General features: G+C 41.1%; 1 protein-coding gene across 1 annotated transcript in view; it reads right to left on the reverse strand.

Annotated features, from left to right (window-relative positions):
• The window catches only part of KCNK2 (potassium two pore domain channel subfamily K member 2), a 2,050,773-nt gene that overhangs the window by 917,632 nt on the left and 1,109,801 nt on the right, over positions 1–23,340 (reverse strand). The window contains exon 5 of the mRNA XM_044061365.1: positions 17,857–18,043. Coding sequence (XP_043917300.1) covers positions 17,857–18,043 — 187 coding nt within the window. The remainder of the gene's footprint in view (positions 1–17,856; positions 18,044–23,340) is intronic.

The raw sequence follows: 23,340 nt of genomic DNA on the forward strand, positions 1-23,340 counted from the left end.
TAATGAAGATAGAGACTCCACCACCCTTAGTCTTTCTGACCTCATTTTGGGGTCAGAAAGTGTGGAATGAGGTATATCCTGGTAAGGCAGCGGTGCTCTCTGCAGCCCTGAACCAAGTGTCTGTGACTGCACAGATATCGGCATCTTTCAATGTGAGGAGAGCCTCCAGTGAGTGCATTTTCAGGTTAAGGCTCCTAGCGTTAAGCAGCATGACCTTCAATTTGCTTTCTGACAGATCTTTATGTTGGAACATTTGTCTTTGTGACATAACCTAAAAAAAGCACAATGGGGTGGCAAGAGCCTTGGCCAAGATCTGGAACCCCCAGGGTGACAGGTAGAGGCCATATCTGGCAAAGCATTGAGGCATGTCAACCATGTCATCCCAGGCAGACAGATACTGGATCCCCTTGGAAGACACCAGAAACTAAGCCAACTGTTGAAGTCAATTATTTTTTGTTGGTATTGTGGTATAATTCTTGGTGAAGGTAAGATGCTGCTTAGGGCTAGTGTCATACCTGCTTGGGACACATACTGAGAGCTCAATCATGTCTCTCTTCATATATTCCAGGGAGGTATGACTCAAGTCATTCACAGCAACATGGACAATGACAGAGTCATACTTGTACCTGTTGTGGAGAGACTTATGTGCGTGATGTGTCAGGTTCTGGCACCAGACAAATAACTGACCGTGACCTTCTCCTTGTTGAGCCTGATGAAGGGGACATCAGTGTCTCTCACTAAAGAGGTGCCAATGACTAGCTTGTTTGGTTTATTATTATGCCTTATGGGCTGTGTTTGTGAGACACTGGTATGTTGTCTACTGTATGCAATGTGATTGGTGTTGTGTGTGGAATATTTGTGTGTGTGTTTTGGGGGTCTCTGTTATTTAGGTAAGTTTTTATTGAGGGCCCCTGCATTGGTGGGTGTGTATTGTGCTTGGCTCTGTGTTGTGGGTGGTGTAGTGTTATACGATTTCTCCCAATTGAAATGTTGGCACTCTCAATGCCAAGTATGGATGGTCAGGAAAAAAAGTTGAAATGCAGGAGAAGAGCGAATCTTGGATATTGCTGTTCTTCTTTAAACTTTTTTTTAATGGGAGAAGAGCAAGTCCCCCACACCAACCCATGAACTTACATATACTAATTCAAAGATCACCATAAAAACTTCCCATACCCCTGCTGTTTTGCAGTACCACTACATCTTATGTGCTGCAGTGAATGGAAGTGTTAGTCAGTGAAAGAGCACAGCATCATTTTCAGTTGATGAAACTATTAAAAAGAGAGAGGTGCATGTATATGTAGATATAGTACAAGCTGAAAGGATGGGTAGCTCTGATGTGCCACTGAAGGATTAAGCTGGAAGCTAGAAAGCTGGGTGTAGCTTATCCAAAAGTAACTTTAAAACCAAGCAGTGGTTAAGTAGGAGGCAATTAAAGTTTTAGCAGGAAAGGGGGTTGTGCCCTGCTACTTAGTTAAACTTGAAAAAAAAAAAACAGCAAACAACCCATATGGCTGTATTGCTTAATGAAACCTGAAACAAAAGGTTTAGAAGAGTCTTAAATTAATAAGAGTTCTTGTGTGCAAAAGTATAAAAATGTGGAATATAGTTGCTGGGACAAACAGCTTCTGAACATTAAATTTATTTCAACTGTTTAAAAACATTATCAGCTGCTAGTGTCTATTTATTTAGAAAATCTGTAAAAGGGTATGATATAGATTCAACATGGAATTCACATTTTCAATAGTAAACAGCTAATCCCAGGAATACACTTACTTGCTTCTTAGCACGTATGGCATAATTGTGTCCAAGAACCCTTCACAGATGCATAGTATTAAGGTCTGCCCAAATTCCCCCCACCACCTGGTGGTAAGAAACTTTAATGAATATGCATGAAATTCCATCAACAGCCTCGTGAATATTCGTCAGATATTCGGCATGTCAGTACACTGAGAAAAGAGCAAGGCTTTGTCTTAAAGAACAGAATATCCAGTAGAGACATCTGTTTTTTAATGAAATCTAGATACAATGTATAACACTGCAGTTGTTGTAACAATCACACGTGTAAGGTTGGACAATGCATAAAATTATTTTTTAGATTAAAAATCATCGGTTATTAAAACTCGTTGAGTAGTTGTTGTTACTAAGCAGAAAAATTGTTGAAACATTAATGTGAAAAAAGTTTATGCTTGCAATTGATCAAATTTGTTAGTTCTTATTGCCGAGTAGCACATATTCATATTGCATTACGACATGGCAGGCCTTCACAGATCTTGTTTCACCTGTTGTACAATTCTGCAGTTATGTAAAACTGTTCTAATTCAGGTGTTCAATTTTAGCAAGTTTATCACCTTTGCCAAGGGTAAGCTACACGAGTGTGTGTTGGTAAGGTATAGAAGTTGTGTTACACACAACAGGGCACAGTCTAGATGATGTCCTCATTTTTGTTGCCATTTTAAAGAGGTGGGTGGGTTAAATCTGGTTCCAAATTATCTATCTTCCTTAGCTGTCATAACACTTTTTTAGGGGAAAAATTTTTCACTTGTAGTGAGGTTGCATTGGTTTTTAATTTCCTGTAAGGTTAGTTTTTCAAAACCTTTTTTTTTTTATCTGTTGTATGTAGAAGGGACATTTTTCCCTGCTTTTAGTTTTATCGGGTTTATTTAACATAGTTCCTTATTAATTCACTGTGAGTTTATTAAGCAAATCTTACTTAACTGTTTTAAGTTCTGTGAGTCATATTATATAGAAACCTTGTTCATACACTTGGCTCTTGTCTTTTGATGATATCATTTTTTTGCACTGGTTTGCATAACTTACTTAGGCATTTATTCTCCAAACTGCTGTTAAGTAACAAAATGAATAACCCCTTCCATTGCCAGCACAGTTGATTATATTCTCACAAAAGTGCATAGTTTCTACATTAACAGATGCAGAGATGGTGTAACAGTTTCCATATGTATTAGTCAACAACCAAGGTATGCATGAAGTCACTGACAAATCTGCATGTCAGTCAATCATGCTTCATTTGCATATGACACCACGGTCACTTGGCATGACAAGACACACAGACCACAACCACTTTTGCACAGTCTGACCATGATGGGTACAAGGATACAATTACGCCATTCGTAGAACAGTCTAATTTCTCACTGTTTCGAGCATTACATTTATATACAACTATATTTACATTTTAGTACATTTACCAAACTAGGTGACTGTGTCAAAAAATATTATCCTTTAAACAATTTCAGGAACACAAAAGCCTGTGTCAGCAGGCATGCTAATCTGACATCTGTATTTTGATATCTCAATGAAGGAGTAACATCTATATTCTGATATCTGATTGACAGACTGACTTCTATATTCTGATATCAGAATAATGGACTGACATTCATATTCTGATAGCAGAATAATGGACTGACGTTCATATTCTAATATCTGAATAACAGACTGACATCTATATTCTGATAGATGAATGAAGGATTGACATCTATATTCTGTCAGCTGAATGACAGACTGACATCTATAGTCTGTTTTCTAAATGACAGATTGACATTTATATTCTGATATCTGAATGGTGTATTGACATCTATATTCTGATAGATGAATGACAGACCAGCATCTATATTCTGTTATCTGAATAATCGACTGACATTCATATTCTGATATCTGAATAACAGACTGACATCTATATTCTGTTATCTAAATGACAGACTGACATTTGTACTCTGATATCAGAATGATGGATTGACATCTGTATTCTGATATCTGGATGATGGACTGACATCTATATTCTGTTATCAAAATGACAGACTGTGGGCAACAATATGCAGTAATATGTATTTAATTTCAGCTTGGAACATTAACTTGAAAATGGACTCACTGGAGGTTCTCCTTGCTTGTCTGTGCAGTCATGGAAACTTGATTCAGGGCTGCGGAGAGCACTCCCTGCCTTATGAGGGCTATACCTCATTCCACATATTCTGACCCCAAAATGAAGTCAGGAAGACTAAGGGTAGTGGAGTCTCTATCTTCATTAAGAAAAGGCACACCTCCAGATTGATTTGCCAGTATGATGCACTGGAACTACTCCAAGTGCAACTGACAGTTGGCAAAACACCCATCCAAGTTATATCCAGCTATAAACCCCCCTTCCATGACTCAGGACACCCACTCCTCTTACCTAGATCTAATTGACTCCATCAAGGTACCCCCTAACACCCTAATCCTTGGTGACTTCAACTACACCACCACCATAGACTGGGTGAACTATTCTTGCACTAATGCACTCTCTCAATGATTCCTTGACTTCATCATTTCTAACACACTAGACCAGCTTGTCTTATCCCCCACAAGGAGAGATAACATTCTGGACTTGGTTCTCACCAACACAGGTGACTGCTGGACCACTCCCATAGTATGTTCTTCCCTGGTGAGATCAGATCATCGGACTGTCTCATTCGAAGTCTCTATCCCCCACCCCCCAGCCATAATCAAGCTAAAAAACTTCTCAAAAGCTGACTACAACCTGCTAAGGGAGGGTATCCGTAGGTTCACACCACCACCCCCCTCAGAGGATGCAGACAACTATGCTGAACAGTATGCCAATGCAGTATACAAGCACCTGTACAACTGCATGGACTCAGTCATACCCAATAGAACTAAAACCTGCTCCTCAAGGAAACACAGACCTGTTTGGTGGACATCCTCTATCAGCAGGCTTTACAACAAAAGGAAGAAACTGTTGTCCAAGGGTAAAAAGGAACAAATTCCAAATTGGAAGAACTCCCTCCTTAGCCTCAATGAGCAAATTAGATCTCTAATGAAAACCTCCATGGCCAATTATGAATCAAAACTAGCCTCCGAAACAAAGGGAACCATAAAGTCTTCTTCAGTTACGTCAGGAACCTCCATGGCAAAATCCAGGTTTGTTCCGAATTAGTACTTAACAGTATCACTTACACTGATCCTGTTGACTTAGTTAACCTACTAGCAGACAGGTTTAGTACAAACTTAACCTCCCTGACCTCCCCAAAGGCCCTTTCTACATCCCCAATACTTGTCCCGCACCTCACATCTCCATAGATCAAGTGTTACAGGCCTTATCCAAGGCAAAGAAAACAGCTTTCATGGGACCTGATAGTATCCCAGGATGCATTCTGCACCATCTCCAGCAAGAACTGGTTTTGCCATTGACCACCCTATTCAACCACAGCCTAAGTACAGGCTTCATTCCAGCAGGGTGGAGAACTGTCATTGTCATCCCCTTGCACAAAGGTGGTGCCAATACTGACCCTGGAAACTATCACTCCAAGCACTTGACCCCACCCAGTTCGGATTCATCAAGGGCAAAGCTTGCCTGTTGAACCTGGTTAACTTCTTTGAGACTGTCACCAAGGCCCTCAAGGCCCTGGATGAGGGAAAGACAGTGCATGCAGTTTACCTTGACTTGGCCAAGGCCTTTGACACAATCCTCCACTCAGGCATCATCGAAAAACTAACACAACTTGACGTAAATCCCTATCTCATGAGGTGGGTGGCCAACTGGCTCACTGACAGGACCCTCAAAGTTAAAATAGACACCTCCACCTCCAATTGCAGACCTGGCACTAGTGGAGCTCCCCATGGATCTGTCCTGAGATCCCTGCAGTTTGGCATCTACTTCTCAGAGGTCCAGACAAAGACAAAAGGCCTGTGGCTGATCAAGTTTGCAGACAACTGTAAGTTGGGTGGTGTCATTGACTCCCCAAATGATGTTAACATACTGCAAGAGGGTCTTACAGCAACTAATGACTGGTGCCAAAGTCATGGGCCTCAAGCTAAATGCAGCAAAAATGTATCATCATACCATTTAGCAAATACACGACCCCTACTGATTACTGCATCAATGGCAACCCCCTGAACACACAACCTGTGGTGAGAGATCTGGGCACTCAAGTTGATGACAACCTCACATTTGACCATCATGTAGTGGCAGTGGTCAGAAAAATATTTTACTTGGTTCATCTCATAAGTAAAGAGATTGCATCCAGAGAAAAGGAGGTTATTACCTCTCTATACTCTTCCCTCAAGAGACCAACAATTGAGTATAATGCCCTTTTTGGTATGTACCTCTCCAAACACTGTCTCTGGAATACACTTCCCATACACATGAAACAGAGCACCTCACTGACCCTCTTCAAACACAACCTTGATGAGTGAATGGGAAACCACAAATTTGTCCCAGGAGTTCCACCTGTGTCCCTCACTGACAGGGGCAACAGGTGCTGACTGAAGTTTCTTTTTTGTGTTAAACTCTTGGCTAGGCTTGTAAGGGCCCCAGGGCCATTAGCCTAGTAACCCCCTATGATCTTAAGATCCTACTCTGATATCTGAATTGCAGACTGACATCTATATTCTGATATCTGAATGGTGGACTGACAACTACATTCTGATATTTGAATAGTGGACTGACACCTATATTCTGATATCTGAATGCTAGACTGTCATCTCTATTTTGATATCTGAATGACGGAGTTATAGAGGCAGTTCTCATCCCTGATTACAATGAACTTATTACAATAGTTTGTCTCACATAAATGTATAACAGCTAGAGATGTCAAATCAGCATACCAAACACATTTGTATGATTGTCTTTTATGCTCACACTGCAACAGCAGCATCTCATTTTGATGTACATACATTTTTTCTTGCTTTCTGACTATGTTTTCTTCATGAAATATTTAAAGCATGTCTGTTACGTGATATTAAAGCTGTCAGGGGAAAAAAAGACACTGATGCTAGTATATGGAAAGGCCTGCTAGTTTTACTTTTATATTTCTTTAATTAAGTTATAAAGTAAAGAGGCTTCAGTTCAACATCCTTATGAAAAGAGTAAAAGTCTGAATTTAAATATGCTAACTGTATGGTCAAAAAGCAATAAAAAAATACATAATGTAGTTTGCTAAGAGATACCCTAACTGAGTTTTCTAATCTATTACATAGTTAAATTTGAATGCAGTGGAGGGCATTTGCATCCATTTCCATGTACACCAGAGACTTGACTATTCTGCATTCAGCTACTTGGATTCTTCTTATAGGTTCATAGGCTGGTACTAGGCTATCAGCCCTAGGGCCTATACAAGCCTAGCCATAAGAATTCCCTGGCTATTTCTTCCCACATTATTTACTTTCCTGGACCCCTGTCTAGCAGGGCGAATGACGTGATCCCTGGGGTGAATTTGCTTTCTCCCATCCAATCGCCAAGGTTCCTCTTGAAGAGGTCCAAAGAGGCACTCTGCTTGACATGTATGGGCAATCTATTCCAGAGTCTGGGGAGTCTCTGGGTCAGGAACCTATCCCTCCAGCATGTTTTGTTTATTGTGATGACAAGGTTTAGATCCCTGGAGCGTGTAGCTCTGAGGGATTGGGATTTCTTTAAATGTAGCATGTCCAACAGCTCTGGGTTTGACATGGCCTTGTATGTTAAGCAGAGATCGCCTCTGAGTAGACTATATGCGACAGAGTATAGCTGGAGTTTTTAAGGCGGTCAGCGTAGGGCATCTGCTTTAGGCCTGTGATTCTTTTAGTGAGGTATTTCTGAGGCCTTTCCAGTTGTTGCAGATGTCTTGAGAGGTACATACCAAATGGGGCGTTGTATTCTATAATGGGTCTAATGAGGGATGAGTACAGTGGGACAATGACCTCCTTTTTTCTGGATGAAAAGCCCTTCGTGATGAGGTGTGCCACATAGAAGGATTTCCTGACTGTTGTGGCAATGTGGTTATCTGATGCAAAAATGTAGATGTAAGAAGAACTTTATATGCAATATATCCATAGTACCTCACCCTTAAGGGGATATTCTTCAGGAACATACTGTTTATTATTCAATTTCTGCTAATTACTACCACACAAGTAAAAATGAATCAGTCAATTTATAAACCCTTTCACACATTTCACAAATGATTTCGGCAGACGACTGTGCCATAGTATATTATGGTAGACTTGAGTTATAATACACAGTAGACTGCACGGCTGAGACTGAAATATCTAATCAATCCTACCCACATCATTCTTTTAATTGCATTCTGATGATTTATCACTAGAAATACTGCTTAAAACACTACAATTTTTAATATCCAACTTATTTAACTAGTTTTAATTAATGTGCTTGAAGTTTAACTCAAAATTTTCAGTTCTGTAATTAAGCACAAAAGACTTGTGATAAGATTGCTCACAGCACAACATTGTCCAGCCACATAGAATTATTAGCAAAATATCCAAAACACTGTGAATTTACATTCACTGCTTTATTAGCAGGCTTGGTGTTCTTCTTTGCCTTGAACAATGTATACCATATTATTAACAGAGTACTGATTAGAGAATTGGTAAGTTAGTAGAAATAACTGAAACTGCTAGTTCTGAGCATGGGTAGCCTATACATGAAGCAGCAATGGACAAAATAGACTATATCCATGTTTTCATTGCCATTGCTACATCTGTACATTATCTGTTGTCAGTGTGTTTAACAAGTTAGCAGTGTGCAGAACAGACATGCTGCTATCGTTTCCTGCTTTCATTTGCCACATACCATAACAGTAATGTCTATACTCACTACATAATAATCACATTTGATTTTATAATACTCTGTCTGAATCCCCATATCTTCATTTGAACTGATAATGTAATCTCCCCAAAAATGAATGTGAAATCTAAACACTCCTTACCATATTCAGTAGGTATGCTGACAAAAAACAAAAGCACTATGATGTAAAAATAAGGACTGCAACAACTCTATGAGGAAAGTTAAACAATTAGTACTTTACAGATGTTGTCTCCTCATCCAGCATACCTTAAAGTTATAAATGCACATGGATTACAAACCACTGCAGTTCTTGCCTTGAAACTACAAATTCTATCCTGTTTTAAGTACTATTTGTGACTTGATGATTAAGATCTTCACCTCTCAACTGTCTTGATTATCAAGGACGCTGATTTTAACTCAATTTTTAGCTCTGTCCCTATTAATCCCTCCTAAAACTAATGACTTTTGGAGGAAAGATGGTGAATTACAGTTAATGAATAATGACAATCATTAAGAGCCAAAGACTTTTACTTCAGAAAATGTGTTTTAATTCATATGCTCTGATTCTGTCAATGCCTCAAGTTAATAGCACTAAGATTTTAAAAGTGTCCCTGATTGTCCCTGATTTTTTTCTGGATTTGTCCCTGATTCTGTGAAAATTTGTCCCTGATTGGTTGACGGCTATGTCTGGGGTTCAGTCTTAACCTCACAATCTCTGACTGTGCAGAGTTTGCATGAGTGTGCATGTTCTAATGTTTGTTGATTGCATACGCTGATGCATTGTATTTCCCCTTGCCCTTATAGTCCAGCTTGTGATAGAACAGTTTCTTGGGACCATTTCAATTATCCAGATGAATGAATAAAATACGTTTTGCATTCTTATTAAAATATTTCAACAAATGATTTAGTTGGAATTAATCCAGTACTGTGGACAGTCACAAAGACTTTCTGATATTCCAACAAGCAATGATCGGATCACAATAAATGGGCAGAAAAATCAAGACTACATGAGCAAAAACTACAATCCTACAAAATCACACTTGATCATTATAGTAATACAGCAGTTAGTCAAGACAAACTTAACAGACCTAAATCAAAAGAAAAAAGTAGGAGAGATTCAACAAGCATTTCATAGGTAACAGTGTTGAAAACTATGACATTAGTGAAATACATGTTGTGTTTTTTCATGTAATAACCATCCATTACTGACACAGAAACAGATTTAAAAACACAATTTAAACCTAACATTCCTCAAAAAGAATTAGTAGCTATATTCATCAGGGGTCTAAAAAAGCAAGCATTTACCACTGACAGATTATTAGAAGCTGGCATTCACCCATTATATTCTCTTCTGCTGTTTCATCACATAAACTTATTGGCTCAACACTGCCCCTCCATTGACTCCTGACCCTGAGTATTAGGGTTCATAAACCAACTGCAAGTGCTATGTGCAAGCCTCATGAATGAAGGGTCAGTCATTCAGCAGCGTTATGCTTAGAAAGGTAGATAATGAATTTCTTCTGTTACCCATCTATCTGGTACTCAGTACAGGTGTAGTGGAAAATACTATTTTATTTTATTTATTTATTTAAGATTTGTTTACCAGGAAAGTCCGACTTGGAACCATACCTCTCAACCTGGAAACATCAAAAATCTGCACAAATGCCCCTGAAAAATAGGTACAAATGTGAACACTGATTAACATAAAATTTGCATACATAATTATGTAAGCCCACCCACTCCAATGGAATTGTGGGATGCCAACTTTCAAACGTAAACTGAAGAACGGACAACCAAAATATGGCTCCAGAGTCCCCCTGCAGCAATTTCAAAGTCCCATTACTTGGCAATTTTACCCCATTTACCATAAACACTGGAATGTGTATACTGCTTTACTTCTACAACAATTTGGATTTTATTTTACATTTTATAGCATAAACACTAATAAACATCTGCTAAACAAAGCAATACAGTCTCACAATGAAAATAGACTTAGCATTAAAACATCTTTGCCGTTAAAACTCACATTCACTGAAACAGCATTGAAACCCACATCCAAAGAAAATGCATCTGGCCAGTGGCGGATAAAGATTACCTTTGGGCCATTTTCAAATCATAGACCCCTTGCACACAAAACATACATGTGTTTATTGATACACCTTCCTGACTGCATTCAATTATATTCCTTGTATAATACAGCATACTTGTTAGAGCACATTTTAAATTTATTGTTTTTAACATTTTTCCAGAAAGCAATGAAACAAAATGCATGAACCAATAATGACAAAACTGCCCAGTTCAGAACAGTTCCATCATAAAAGTTTACTCAAATGTCTACAATCCACCAGTATCACTAAATATGTACAATCTCTGCAGAAATAAAAATCATCTAAACAATTCCACATTAAAGAGATCTGTAGCTAAGGAAGATGTGGCTGCTAGAAAACAACTTTATATTTCATTGTTTCATCTACAAGTAAAGTGCCTGTTGCCTTTGAAGAATAAATTGCCTATGTTACATTAAAAAAACTACAAGCTAGTAATATTTCAATAGGGAATGGATGGCAAACTGATAAGTTCATAGGTATCTCTGCCAAAGGAGGACATTCTCAGGACTGCAGCATCCACCCCCTTTAAAAGTACAACACAGTACAGTATCAGCAATCCATCTACATCCTGTGGGAGTAGAACCCACAGCTTTCTGCAGCAAAAGCAAGTATACTACCATTTGTGGTATGAACAATACAAGCAGACTTTGCATAAGCAGCACTAAACTTCTCTTTCCCTGAAGAACTGTGCAGCATAAGACATCACTGTGCCATCCAAATTTTAAGAGGAACAGACCAAAAGTATGAGCCAAATATTCCAGACATTCTGTGAAAATTGTACAGTTTAGAGCTATAACTCCTTTAATCAGAAGTTGTGGTATGGTAGAGAATATGGTAGAGAATGCAGGCTCTTGCTTCTTGCACATAAGGTACAGGGTTTGAGCCTGAGTAACCCTAACACCAGGTATACCTAACTGGAGCATTTACACGCACACACACACACACACACACACACACACACACACACACACACACACACACACACACACACACACACACACACCGCCAGTTAAAGCAATAGAATGCACGCACACACACACACACACACACACACACACACACACACACACACACACACACAGCCAGTTAAAGCAATAGAATGTACAGACACAGCAAAGAAAGAGACAGTTAAAGCCTCTCAAAATGTACACAGTAAAAGAATAGTTGTGTAAAATTTTACCATAACCATAGATGTCCTTCTATTCCATGTTGCAGTATTCTGTACTCTTGGGTCTCCTTCTCTTGCTACCTGAACATCTGGCCAGTCTTCAAAAGTTTATAGTGACTGCAAGGTGCATTGGACGTCTGACATGGCTAAATGACCATGGGTCATAAAAGTGATGTCTGCATGTACCAGACCTCAGAACTGAAGACCCCAGTCCCAGGACAAGCTGTGCAAGTCCTGTGCTATCCAAGAAGGGAAATGTATGTTAACAAGAGGGGCAGGAGGGAGGGAAGAAATACTGCAACATGGAAGAGAAGGACATGTATGGTTATGTTAAGATTTTATACAACTATTCCATGTCCTTCTATTCTCATGTTGCAGTATTCTGTACTCTTGGGTGAGTGCCAAAGCCCACTGTGAGGAAAAGGGTGGTGGCCTAGAGGAATTCTCTATGAATACATGGAGGATAGCCCTGGTGAATCCAGCCCTGGACCTAGAGATTTGGTCTAGCTTATAATGTTTGGTGAATGTGTGGACAGATGTCCAAATGGCTGCCTCTAGAATAATGGGGGTGTCCAAACTTTGAAAAAGGCTCCTGAAGAAGCCATAGTCCTAGTGGATTGTGCTTTAACCTTGCATCCTAATGATTTCCCATGGTGTGCGTAGCAGAAAGTAATAGCCCTGGAAATCCAGGCTGAGATAGTCTGTTTTGTTACTGCGTTCCCTAGGGCCCTGGGGTGGAAGGAGACAAACAACTGGTAAGACTTCCTGATGGACTTAGTTTTGTGCAGGTAGAACCTAAACTGTCTGTGCACATCAAGGGAGTGTAAGACTCTCTCACTGTCACTTTGTGGGTGGGAAAAGAAGGTGGGGAAGTGGATGGCTTGGTTTAAGGAAAGCTCATTGAGCATCTTGGGCATGAAGGATAGGTTGGTCCTAAGGGTTATCCTGTCTTTATGGAATATGAGAAAAGGGGAATGGCCATGAGAGCTTGTAACTCAGACACTCTTCTAGCTGAAATTAAAGCCACAAGGAGTACTGTTTTTCCTGAGCAGTATTTCAGGGAAGCCTTAGAAGCTGGTTCAAAAGGGGGTACCATGAGCTTCTCCAAAACATAATTCAGGTCCCATGGAGGAGGGATGGGCTTTCTGGGGGGCTTGAGATTTAGTACTCCCTTTAAGAACAACTATTCTGGCAATCTGGAAGCCAGAGGGGGTTCTGGAGGCAGACAAGCAGAAATGGAAGAGAGATGAGCCTTGATGGAGGAGTATGTTGCCTCCTGTCTGTAAGAGTTCACACAGACAGGACAGTACTAAAGGGACCTCGTTCACTAATGGGTCCAATTGTCTCTGGAGACACCATATGGAGAATCTTTTCCACTTGGATAGATAAGATCTCCTTGTATTAGGTTTCCTGGCCTCCTGCAGAACTGTGAACATGTCATCATTGTATAAGTGTCTGTAAGGGATCAGAATTATATTACCCACAGGGTAAGGTGTAGAGATTGCCAGTGTGTGTGGATTAGAGATCCATTGCCTGTGTGAGAAGGTCCACTCTGTGGGCTAACTTGTGATGATTGTCCTTGGGTAAATGCAGAAGGAGGGGGAACCAGTGCTGTCTTGGCCAAAAGAGGGTCACCAGCAAGATTTTCAGTCTGTTCTGCTGAATCTTCAGCAGGACCTTCTGAATAAGAGGGAAGAGGGGGATGCATAGAGAAACATCCCCTTCCAAGAAATGGAAAAGGCATCCAGTGCCCTGGCTGGAGAGCTGGGAAGTCTGGTGCAGAAGAAGGGAAGTTGTCTGTTCATGGGGGAGGCAAACAGATCTATTTGAGGTGTACCCCATCAGTGGACTAGATCCAGAAAAACATCCCAGTGGAGCATCCATTCATGGGACCGTGACATGGACCTGCTTAAAGTGTCTGCTCAACAGTTCTGTTCCAAAGGGATGTAAACTGCCTGAAGTGTTACTCCCTGTTTCGTGGCCAGCTCCCACACTAGAAAAGCTAGTCTGCATAGCAAGTAAGATTTTGTTCTCCCATTTGTTGACATACTACATAACTGTAGTACTGTCTGTGAATAGTTTTAAAGGGCACTGTTTCAGTTTGGGCTGAAAAGCCTTCAAGGCTAAAATAATTGTTCTCATCTCTCCTACATTGATATGCTCTTGTTTGTGGGAGTCTGGCCAGGCACCTTAGACATTTAGGGGGCCCAAAGCTGCTCCCCAACTGTGGTCTGAGGCATCTGTGTGCATTGCCTGCATTGGCAGGGGGGTTGAAGAGGTAGGCCTGGGTTGTGGGGTCACCTGAATCAACCACCATTGAATCTCTTTTTTGAGGTAAGATAATAGGGGATTTTGTACTCCAAAGGATGAGAGTGCTGAGTACAACTGGATCTTAGGTACCATTGAAGCTTCCTCATGTGGAGCCTTGCAAATGCAATATTGGAATAGTGGAAGCCATGTGGCCCAGGAGCCTGAGGTACTGCCTGGCAGTCACTTCTTTGGTCTGAAGTACCAAGAGCAGGTACTCTGCTAAGTTTTCTACCTTCTGGGGTGGTAGGAAGGCCTTTGTGATATTTGTCCGAATCCTCTACCCTAGGGAGACTAGGTCCTGGGCAGGGGTCAGGTTGGACTTGGGACAGTTTATCTGGAAACCCAGTGCATGCAGGAGGGAGAGGGTTTTCTGCAAGTGGAGTAGGAGGGATTCTCTGCAATATGCCCGAATGAGCAGGTGGTCTAGGTAAGGGAAAATCTGGATCCCTTGAGTCCTGCAGAAGGCTATCACTGGTGCCAGGCACTTGGTGAAGACCCTTGGTGCTGTAGAGAGACTGAAGGGCAAGGCTGAGAATTGATAGTGAGAAGAGGCCACAGAGAAATGTAGGTATCTTCTGAAATCGGGCCTTATGGGTATGTGAAGGTAGACATCCTTGATGTACAAAGTGGCCATGAACCTGTGAGGCAAAATCAAGGGGAAGAGAGTTTGCAAGTAGAGTATCCCGGAAGGTGGACACTTGCAGGAAAAGATTTAGTTGGAAGAGGTCCTGGATTGGTCTCCCAGGTCCATCTTTTCTTGGAACTAGAAAGACCCCAAAATAGAAGTCTTTTCTCCTTTCTGTCTGTGGAACAGGATGGATGGTACCCTGGGCTGTGAGGTTGTCCAAAACTGTTTGAACAATAGGGAGCTGTTCTTTGGAGGGCTGAGGCATGCCTCTCCCAGATGGAAGAGTGATCCATGTTATAAAGTACCATTTTCTATTACGGATAAGACCCACCTGTCTGTAGTGATGTTTCTCCATGCCTGGAGACAGTGAGAGAGCCTTACTGATAGAGAGACGTTGGTTCAAGAATGGCAGGTAGTCACAGACTACCTGCCTGTCTTGAAACTGAGGCTTCTGTGCTGGTGGTTGTGTAGGTCTGGCAGGAGTTGATTGCTTCCTGGCAGCTTTCCTAGGTCTGGATGGGGGAATGGGACCAGAGTGCTTCCTAATAAATTGGGTTTGAGATGGGTAGTTTCTATGAAACTTGGGGATCGGAGAGACAAACAAGTGCTTTAGATCTTGTAACTCTTTCCCCTTTTGTTGCAAAGTCTTAAATAGATCTGCAACCTTGAAGCCAAACAGAGCTAAGTTGTCTAAAGGGGCATCGAGGAGCTTTGCCCTTATGTCATCAGGTAGTGGTTGAAGTCTTAACCATGAATACTTTCTGAGGACAGAAGGTGATGCAGCAGATCTAGCTGAGGCCTGAGCAGTGCCATAGCTGCACCTAATAGAATGTCTAATGACCTGTGAGGTCAAGAAGATGAGGCTGGACAGTTGAGCTTTGGCAGGGGAATCAGAGATGTCAGACAACTGTTTAGAGACTTTTTTCAAAAGTGCTAGGGCATATTTGGACATTTGGGTCTGATAACTGATTGCCCTGAAAGCCAGGGTAGAGGATGTGTAGACCTTTTTGGCCAAATGTTCCATAGCCTTGCTGTCTTTGTCCATGCGGAGGAGGGAAGAAGAAGGAAGGAGTTTGGATGCCTTTTCTGTAGTCTGAGATTGTGCCTAGGTCATCCACAGGGCATTTTACTAGGAATTTAGCTGACTCAGGAACTTTGTAGAACCTGTCAGGCCTGTGGGGAACAGGGGGCTGTTAGTCTGGGTTCAAGGAAGCTACACTGAAAGCATCAAGGAATACTAGCAGTACTGGAGGGATAGCTGAAGGAGCAGGGGAATCCATCTGGAGGAGTTCATAGTACCTATTCTCTACCTCTGTCATCTCAGATGAATCCCATTTAAAGTGCTCCCTCATCTTAGCTATGGTTTTCCCAAAGGTGAGATCTTCTGCTGGGGAATCTGCTTCAGCAGATTTTTCCTCTGGGGAGGCATAGCCAAGAGGGGAGGGGAGTTGAGAAACATAGGAGAGTGATTCCTCTGAGTAGGACTTAGAGGTTCCTCCTCTTCCACCTGAGGTGAGTCTAAGGCTTGAGGCCTAGGACTCAACAAAGGGGGAGAGACAGGTGAAGCTACTGAAGCAGCAAATCTCAAGGCCATAAATGCACTAAAAAGGCTTTGTGAGAAAGCCTTCCTATCTGGTTGACTTTCCACAGTAGGAGAAGTATGCTTCCTCTTTTCTTTCTTCTTTAAGGAAGGTCTAGCAGGTGCCTGGACTGGAGTAGGCCTGGGGTCAGATGGCAGGGTGGAAGTGCAGGGATGTGCCTGGTCAGCCGATGCAAGCCTGGGTTCACCTTTGGTGTCAGAAGCTGATATCTGCGGGGCCTCCAAGGATGTGCCTTCCACACAGACTCCGAGACTTCCATGTTGGTACCCACTGTACCCGTATCAGTGGTACCTGATCGTTCCTCCAGGCTGATGTTGGCCACAGGATGAATGTCGGTAGCTGGAGGTGCAGCTACGGTTACAGGCCTTAGGTTCTTGGCCTTTTCCTTAGGTGGCTCGGTGGGCAGATCGGACGGCCCCACCATACCTAATGCTAACTGCTTGAGACGTTGATTCTCCAGGTATATACTTAAGGCGTGGAGTCTGCTATGCAGAGTTTTCAGGATGAAGGACTGGCAGATGGGGCAGACCTTATTATGATCATGAGATGGTCCTAAACAATAAATACAGAGCTCGTGGATGTCCTTATGGGGAATATAATGGCTGCACTTGCACTTATCCTTTGTGGATGAGATGAACAAACACTAGCATGCAATGACTCAAAAACAAAGTGTCCTCAGTGGGGTACTTATCTCAAAGATCCTAGAGCAAATGGCCGGAATGGCAGGAATAGGTGACGTTTGACTGGCAGCAGAGAAGTTCTGAGGTCTAGTGTGTGCAGATGTCACTTTTATGGCCCATGCTTGTCTAGCCATGTCAGATGTCCCACGAACCTTGCAGTGACCACAAACTTTTGAAGACTGGCCAGACATTCGGGTAGCAAAAGGAGGAGACCCATGAGTACAGAATACTGCAATATGTGAATAGAAGGACATCACAAAGATGCCCCATATTATTTATCCTAGAATACTGATTTACCAGATGCAAAAGCCATCTCCTATTATGATAGATTTTCCCTTAATTTCTCACCAGAGTTATAACAGCTAATCCATAAAATCAGTACAGTGGTAACCTGTGACTGCAAAGAATGAACAGAATTGAGCAGCATGGATTATAGCAACCTGTCACAAAAGGAAGAACTGCATACTTTGAAGTAGAATATATGCAGTGATTGTATGTCACCTCTATGAATTGAATCTGCCCAGTATGCCAGTATGGTCTAATGCTTGCAGTAAATAAACACAAAACTAGGTCTTTATATACCTTACTTGTTTTGTGAAAATAAAATGACCAGCTGCCATTCCTACCACTGTTCTGAAATTCAGTCCATAGCATCTAAGAGTTATATGATTAGTTTAGCAGTATGATCCCACAGTTTTAAGAATAATTCAATTTAAACTACTTCCTGAGAATATGGTTCTCAGAAGCACTCAGTAAAAAGGTTAATGGTGTCAGATAAGCAAAGAACATTATTCTTACCTGCAACAAAGTCACCAAATCCAATTGTAGTTAAAGTCACAACCACAAAATAGATGGACTCCAGAGCACTCCATCCTTCTATATGCTTGAATATAACTGCAGGTAAAGCAACAAACAGCGCACAGCCAAACAGAATAAATATGACTGTAGATATGACTCGAATTTTCGTCTGACTTATATTCCATTTCTAGAAAAGAAAATGCAAAACAGTCAATATTATAGTACTTTATGACTGCATTGCACATATTTTAACATTTACTTAAAAATTTATTTTAAGATGAATGTTACCTATGGAATTGTTGTAATGCATCAACCTTTACTTGCCATCTTGTATGTTACAAACATGAAGAATAAACAGCAAAGACCATCATTCAGGCAGATAGCACTATATCTATTTATCTGTCTATCTGTCCGTTTCTCTCTATATGTACATATATTCTACAGCAAACACATACTACCCTCTTTCACCAACCAAGACTGAATGATTTAAATTCATTCTTTTTTTAAGTTAGACAGGACTAATAAGTAATTTACACTGGTATGGCAGAGCCTTAAAGACTGTAAACAAAACACTTACTTGAACAAGCATTAACAAATACAAAGAAAATAAATAAATAAAAAAATAAAAAAAAAATCAAATTCATAATAAAGATAACACGCAGTACTTCACAGATAATAAAATACTATAGATGCTAAACTAGCTGCATAGGAATTTATAGCAACATGAGATCAAATAACATAATCACATATGAGTTCTACTCTTTGTAAGTAAATGATAAAAATGCTTAGATCTGCAAACTCCCTAACAGACTAAAAGAATCTTTAAATTAACTCACATAGACTTTGTATGAAAAAATAGCCTTTTTTTGACAATATAAAGGAGGAAGTCTAAGAAAATTGCAAAATAGAGTGAAACTCCATTAATCAATTACAGCCTATGCTGGTGGAGAACAATACTCACTCCCCCCTTCTGTTCCCCCACATATCTCTTTCTGTATCTGTATATGTATTGGTGTGTGTATTAACATCCATACACACACACACACACACACACACACACACACACAAACACACACACACACACAAACATATGCACCCAAAGACAGATAGATAGACAGATAGACAGACAGAATAGAGGTAGAGTTTAAATATAAACTTTGAAAGTTGCACGAATAACAGGATTTATGTTGTTATGCATTTTCTGAAGGATATGAAGTCTGGTAATTTTCATAGGTTCATACGTATAAATTAGTCTAATGAACACCAGGGCATTTATATGCCTAGCTGTACAATTCAACCCTATTGTTCATGGGTTCATAGGTGTGTACTAGGCTAATGGCCCTGGGGCCTTTACAAGCCTAGCCATAGGATTACCCTGGCATAGTGCCACCCGACCTTAGTTGCCTGTGCCTCTGTTGAGTAGAGCCACTGGTGTTATCCCCGGGGTGAATTTTCTGTTTCCCATCCACTTATCAAGATTTCTCTTGAAGAGGGTCAGCAAGGTGCTCCTTGACATGTATGGGAAGTCTGTTCCATAGCATGGGCAGTCTCTGGGTTATGAACCTGTCCCTCCAGCATGTTCTGTTAATTATGCTAATGAGGTTGAGGTCTCCGGAGCGTGTGGTACGGAGGGATTACGATTTCTTTAGATGTAGCATTTCTAACAGAGCTGGGTCAGACATGGCTTTGTAAGTCAAGCAGAGATTGCCTCTAAGTAGGCAATATGAGACAGAGAACAGTTTGGGTTTTTTTGAGTCTGTCCATACAGGAGAAGTGTTTAAGGCCTAGGATCCTCTTTGTGAGGTGCCTTTGCAGCCTCTCCAGTTGTTGCAGGTGTCTAGTGAGGTACATGCCAAATGTGGCATTGTACTCGTTGACTGGCCTAATGAGGGAAGAGTAGAGGGAGACAATGACCTCTTTCTTCCTGAATGCAAAACCCTTAGTAATGAGATGTGCCACATAGAAGGACTTTCTGACCACAGTGGGAATGTGGTGATCAAAAGAGAGGTTGCTGTCAGCCTGTGTTTCCAGATCTCTTATAACATCTTCTGTGTTCAGTGAACTACCATCAATGTGGTAATTCATGGGAACCGGGTTTTTCCCAAAGGGGATGATGACACATTTTTTGGCATTGAGCTTAAGGCCATGGTTTTGACATCAGTCGTTGGTCACAGTGAGGCCATTCTGTAGGAAGTCAACATCATTTGGGGAGTTAATAATAGCTCCCAGTTTGTAATCATCTGCGAACTTTGTCAGCCAGAGTCCTTTCATGTTGCCCTGGACTTCAGAGAAGTGGATACCAAACAGGAGAGGACCCAGGACTGAACCCTGTGGGACTCCACTCGTGACTAATAGGCAGTCTGACTTGGAGTCAGCTACTTTCACACTGTGGGTTCTATCTGTGAGCCAGTTTGCAACCCATCTAGTGATATAGGAGATGATGTTTAGACTAGTGAGTTTTTCCATAATTCCTGAGTGGGGAATGGTATCAAAAGCCTTGGCTAGATCAAGGTAGGCTGTATGAACCACCTTGCCTTCATCCACAGGTCTGGTGACTGAGTGAAAGAAGTCGACCGAGTTGAGCAGGCATGATCTACCCTTCACAAATCCAAACTGTGTGGGATCCAGAGTTTGGAGATTCCCTATATCCTTGTTTATTATGTCCATGATAATGTGTTCCATAACTTCACATATCAGACTCATCAGACTAATGGGGCGATAGTTCCCATGGTCTGTAGTCACTCCTCCTTTGTGGAGAGGGATGTATTGTATGTATCATGGGTGGTTATTAGGAGGGGGCATGCTAGGACGTTTCTAAAGGTTATGGGGGCTATGTTAGTCTGGGCATAGTTACTCTCTGCCTCTGTCTATCAGAGACATGGGTGCCAGACCCTGGGTGAATTTCTGATTTCCCATCCATTGGTCAAGTTTATGGTTAAACAGAGTTGGGAATGGACTCTGCTTCACATGGATGGGGAGCCTAATCCTGAGAATGGAGATCCTCTGAGACAGATATCTGTCTTGCCAGCATGTCTTATTTATGACACAAGCAAATGTAAATCATTGGATCTAGTGGTTCTGATGATGTTAATTTTGTGCATGTGTAAAAGGTCCATCAGAGCTGGATCTGAGAATGACTTGTATGTTAGGCATAGATCACCTCTCAGTAACCTGTAGGAGAGAGAGTACAGTGACAGGGCTTTCAGGTGCTCTGTACAGGACAATGTGTTTATACCCTGAATTCTGTTGGTAAGGAACCTCTGTGGGCATTCCCACTGTTGCAAATATCTGGTAAGATACATGCCAAAGGGGGCTTTATATTCAATGATGGGTCTGATAAGGGCCAAATAAAGTGGTACTATGACTTCCTTGAACCTGAATGTTATGCCCTTATTTATATGTTGGGCAACATAGAATGATTTTCTTACTATATTGGCCACTTGTTGGTCAAAGGCCAGATTATGGTCTACATATTTTTCCAAATTACTGGCTAATGGGTCAGCTCTTACAGGTGTCTTGTTGATGGAGTAATTGGCCTTGGTGACCATTTTCTCAAAAGGCACTATAATGCATTTCTTGGCAATGAATTTTAATCCATGACTCTGGAACCAGTTATTTGTCTGTGTTAGACTCCCATATAAGATGTTTGTGTTTTTGGGGAGATCTATGATCACTTCCAATCTTCAATAATCTGCAAACCTGGTCAGCCAAAGGCCTTTGATATTAACCTTTACCTCCAAGATGTAAATGACAAATATGGGTGGTCCCAGCATGGAACCCTGAGGTACCTCATTGATGACTAATCTCTAAGTGGAGGTGGTCTCACCAATCTTGACTTCCTGGGACCTGTCTGTGAACCAGCTTGCAATCAACTGAATTATGAAGGGGTTTATGGACAGTTATGTTAGTTTGTCAACTATACCCAAGTTGGGTACTGTACTAAATGCCTTAGTCAGGTCCAGATAGATGGTATGCACTATTTCCCCTAATCCAATGCCTTGGTGACCTTCTCAAAGAAATCCACAAAATTTAGTAGGCATGATCTTCCCTTGAAAAAGCCAAACTGGGTTGGGTCCAGTGTCTGAAGGATGACTACATATTTGTTGAGCATTTCCATGATAATTTGTTCCATGGCTTTGCATATTGGACAAGTCAGATTTAATGGGTCTGTAGTTTCTGGGGTCTAGAGATGACCCATCCTTGTGAAGTGGGCTAACCATTGCAGTCCACCACTCTCATGGTACAAAGCCTGTTTTTGAGGCTATAGTTGAAAAGTGACTCAAGTTGTCCTGATAGGTCATTTTTCAAGCTATTTAGGAGGTCTCTATCAGAGCCCATTGATGTTGTGTTTTAGGCATTGGTAAGTGCCACCAAGACCTGCTTCCTGTTAATAGTTGGGGGGAGGGTAATTAAGGAATTTCAATGGAGGGGAGGCAGGGGAGACTGAAGGGTTTAGTTTGAGCTAAATTTATCAACGTGCAGATTTGCTATGTCACTTTGCTCAGTGAAGGTGGCACGAGTGACCACCATTTCAGCACACTGCTTTGTCCTGCCTTTGAGGTCATGGACATAGCTTGTATAAGCCCATGTAGTTGTCTTTAGCCTGTGAGGCTATCTTGATCTCATAATTATTCTTGCTGGACTTAAGTAGTCCTCTTAATTTCCTGTTTACCTTAATTAGGGTATTATCATTATGGGAGATGCTCTTCCTATTTTATCCAGGACTTTTTTCCTTTCTTTATATACCATATTAAGGTTAGGATTCTAGCAGTGTGCTTTGTTGTTAGAGTTTGTTTTGATCATTTTTCTAGTAGGTACAACCGCCTCTGTACAGCCATATACATAGTTATACATGTTTCTTTGAACAATTCAGCATAGGTTGTTGTGAACTCAGAGTTTGGAGTGGCACTGAATTTTGACAAACTATTAATTAATAGTATGTAGTTTGCATTGGAATAATTCTGAAATGTTACAAGGTTTGCTGGGGTTACCGAGCTGATTTTTACATTGAAGGAAACAGTTTAGTGGCCTGACTTCACCAATGAGGATGTGACACTGGGGTTTGTTCAGCACTCGCCCATATTGGTGAGTACCTGGTCCAGTATGTTTGAACCTCTGGTGAGTGTTTGCACTATCTGGTCAGGGGAGGGACAGGTGCAAAGCAATGTAGTTTGTCAAACATGTCCTTGCATGCTGACAAATGCTGAATCCCCATGGAAACTAATCTAATTATTAAAGGCAATCATATTTCTGTCATATTGTGGCATCACTCTTGGTGAAGGCAGAATGCTGTTCATTGGAAGGCACATACCTGCTTTTTTTTCAAACACCTTTATTGAATTATCACTTGTGGCATAGGCAAATTTACATTCATACAAAAGTAATCCAACTATATAAACATAACAAACATACGTCACATATATTGCAATATATCAGCTAAGCAATATTACATAAATTATTCAATTCCTGCCCCTTTTTCTTTAA

Source organism: Protopterus annectens, chromosome 1.part0, assembly GCF_019279795.1.
Source record: "Protopterus annectens isolate FY-2018-M chromosome 1.part0, PAN1.0, whole genome shotgun sequence".
Lineage (NCBI taxonomy): Eukaryota > Metazoa > Chordata > Ceratodontiformes > Protopteridae > Protopterus > Protopterus annectens.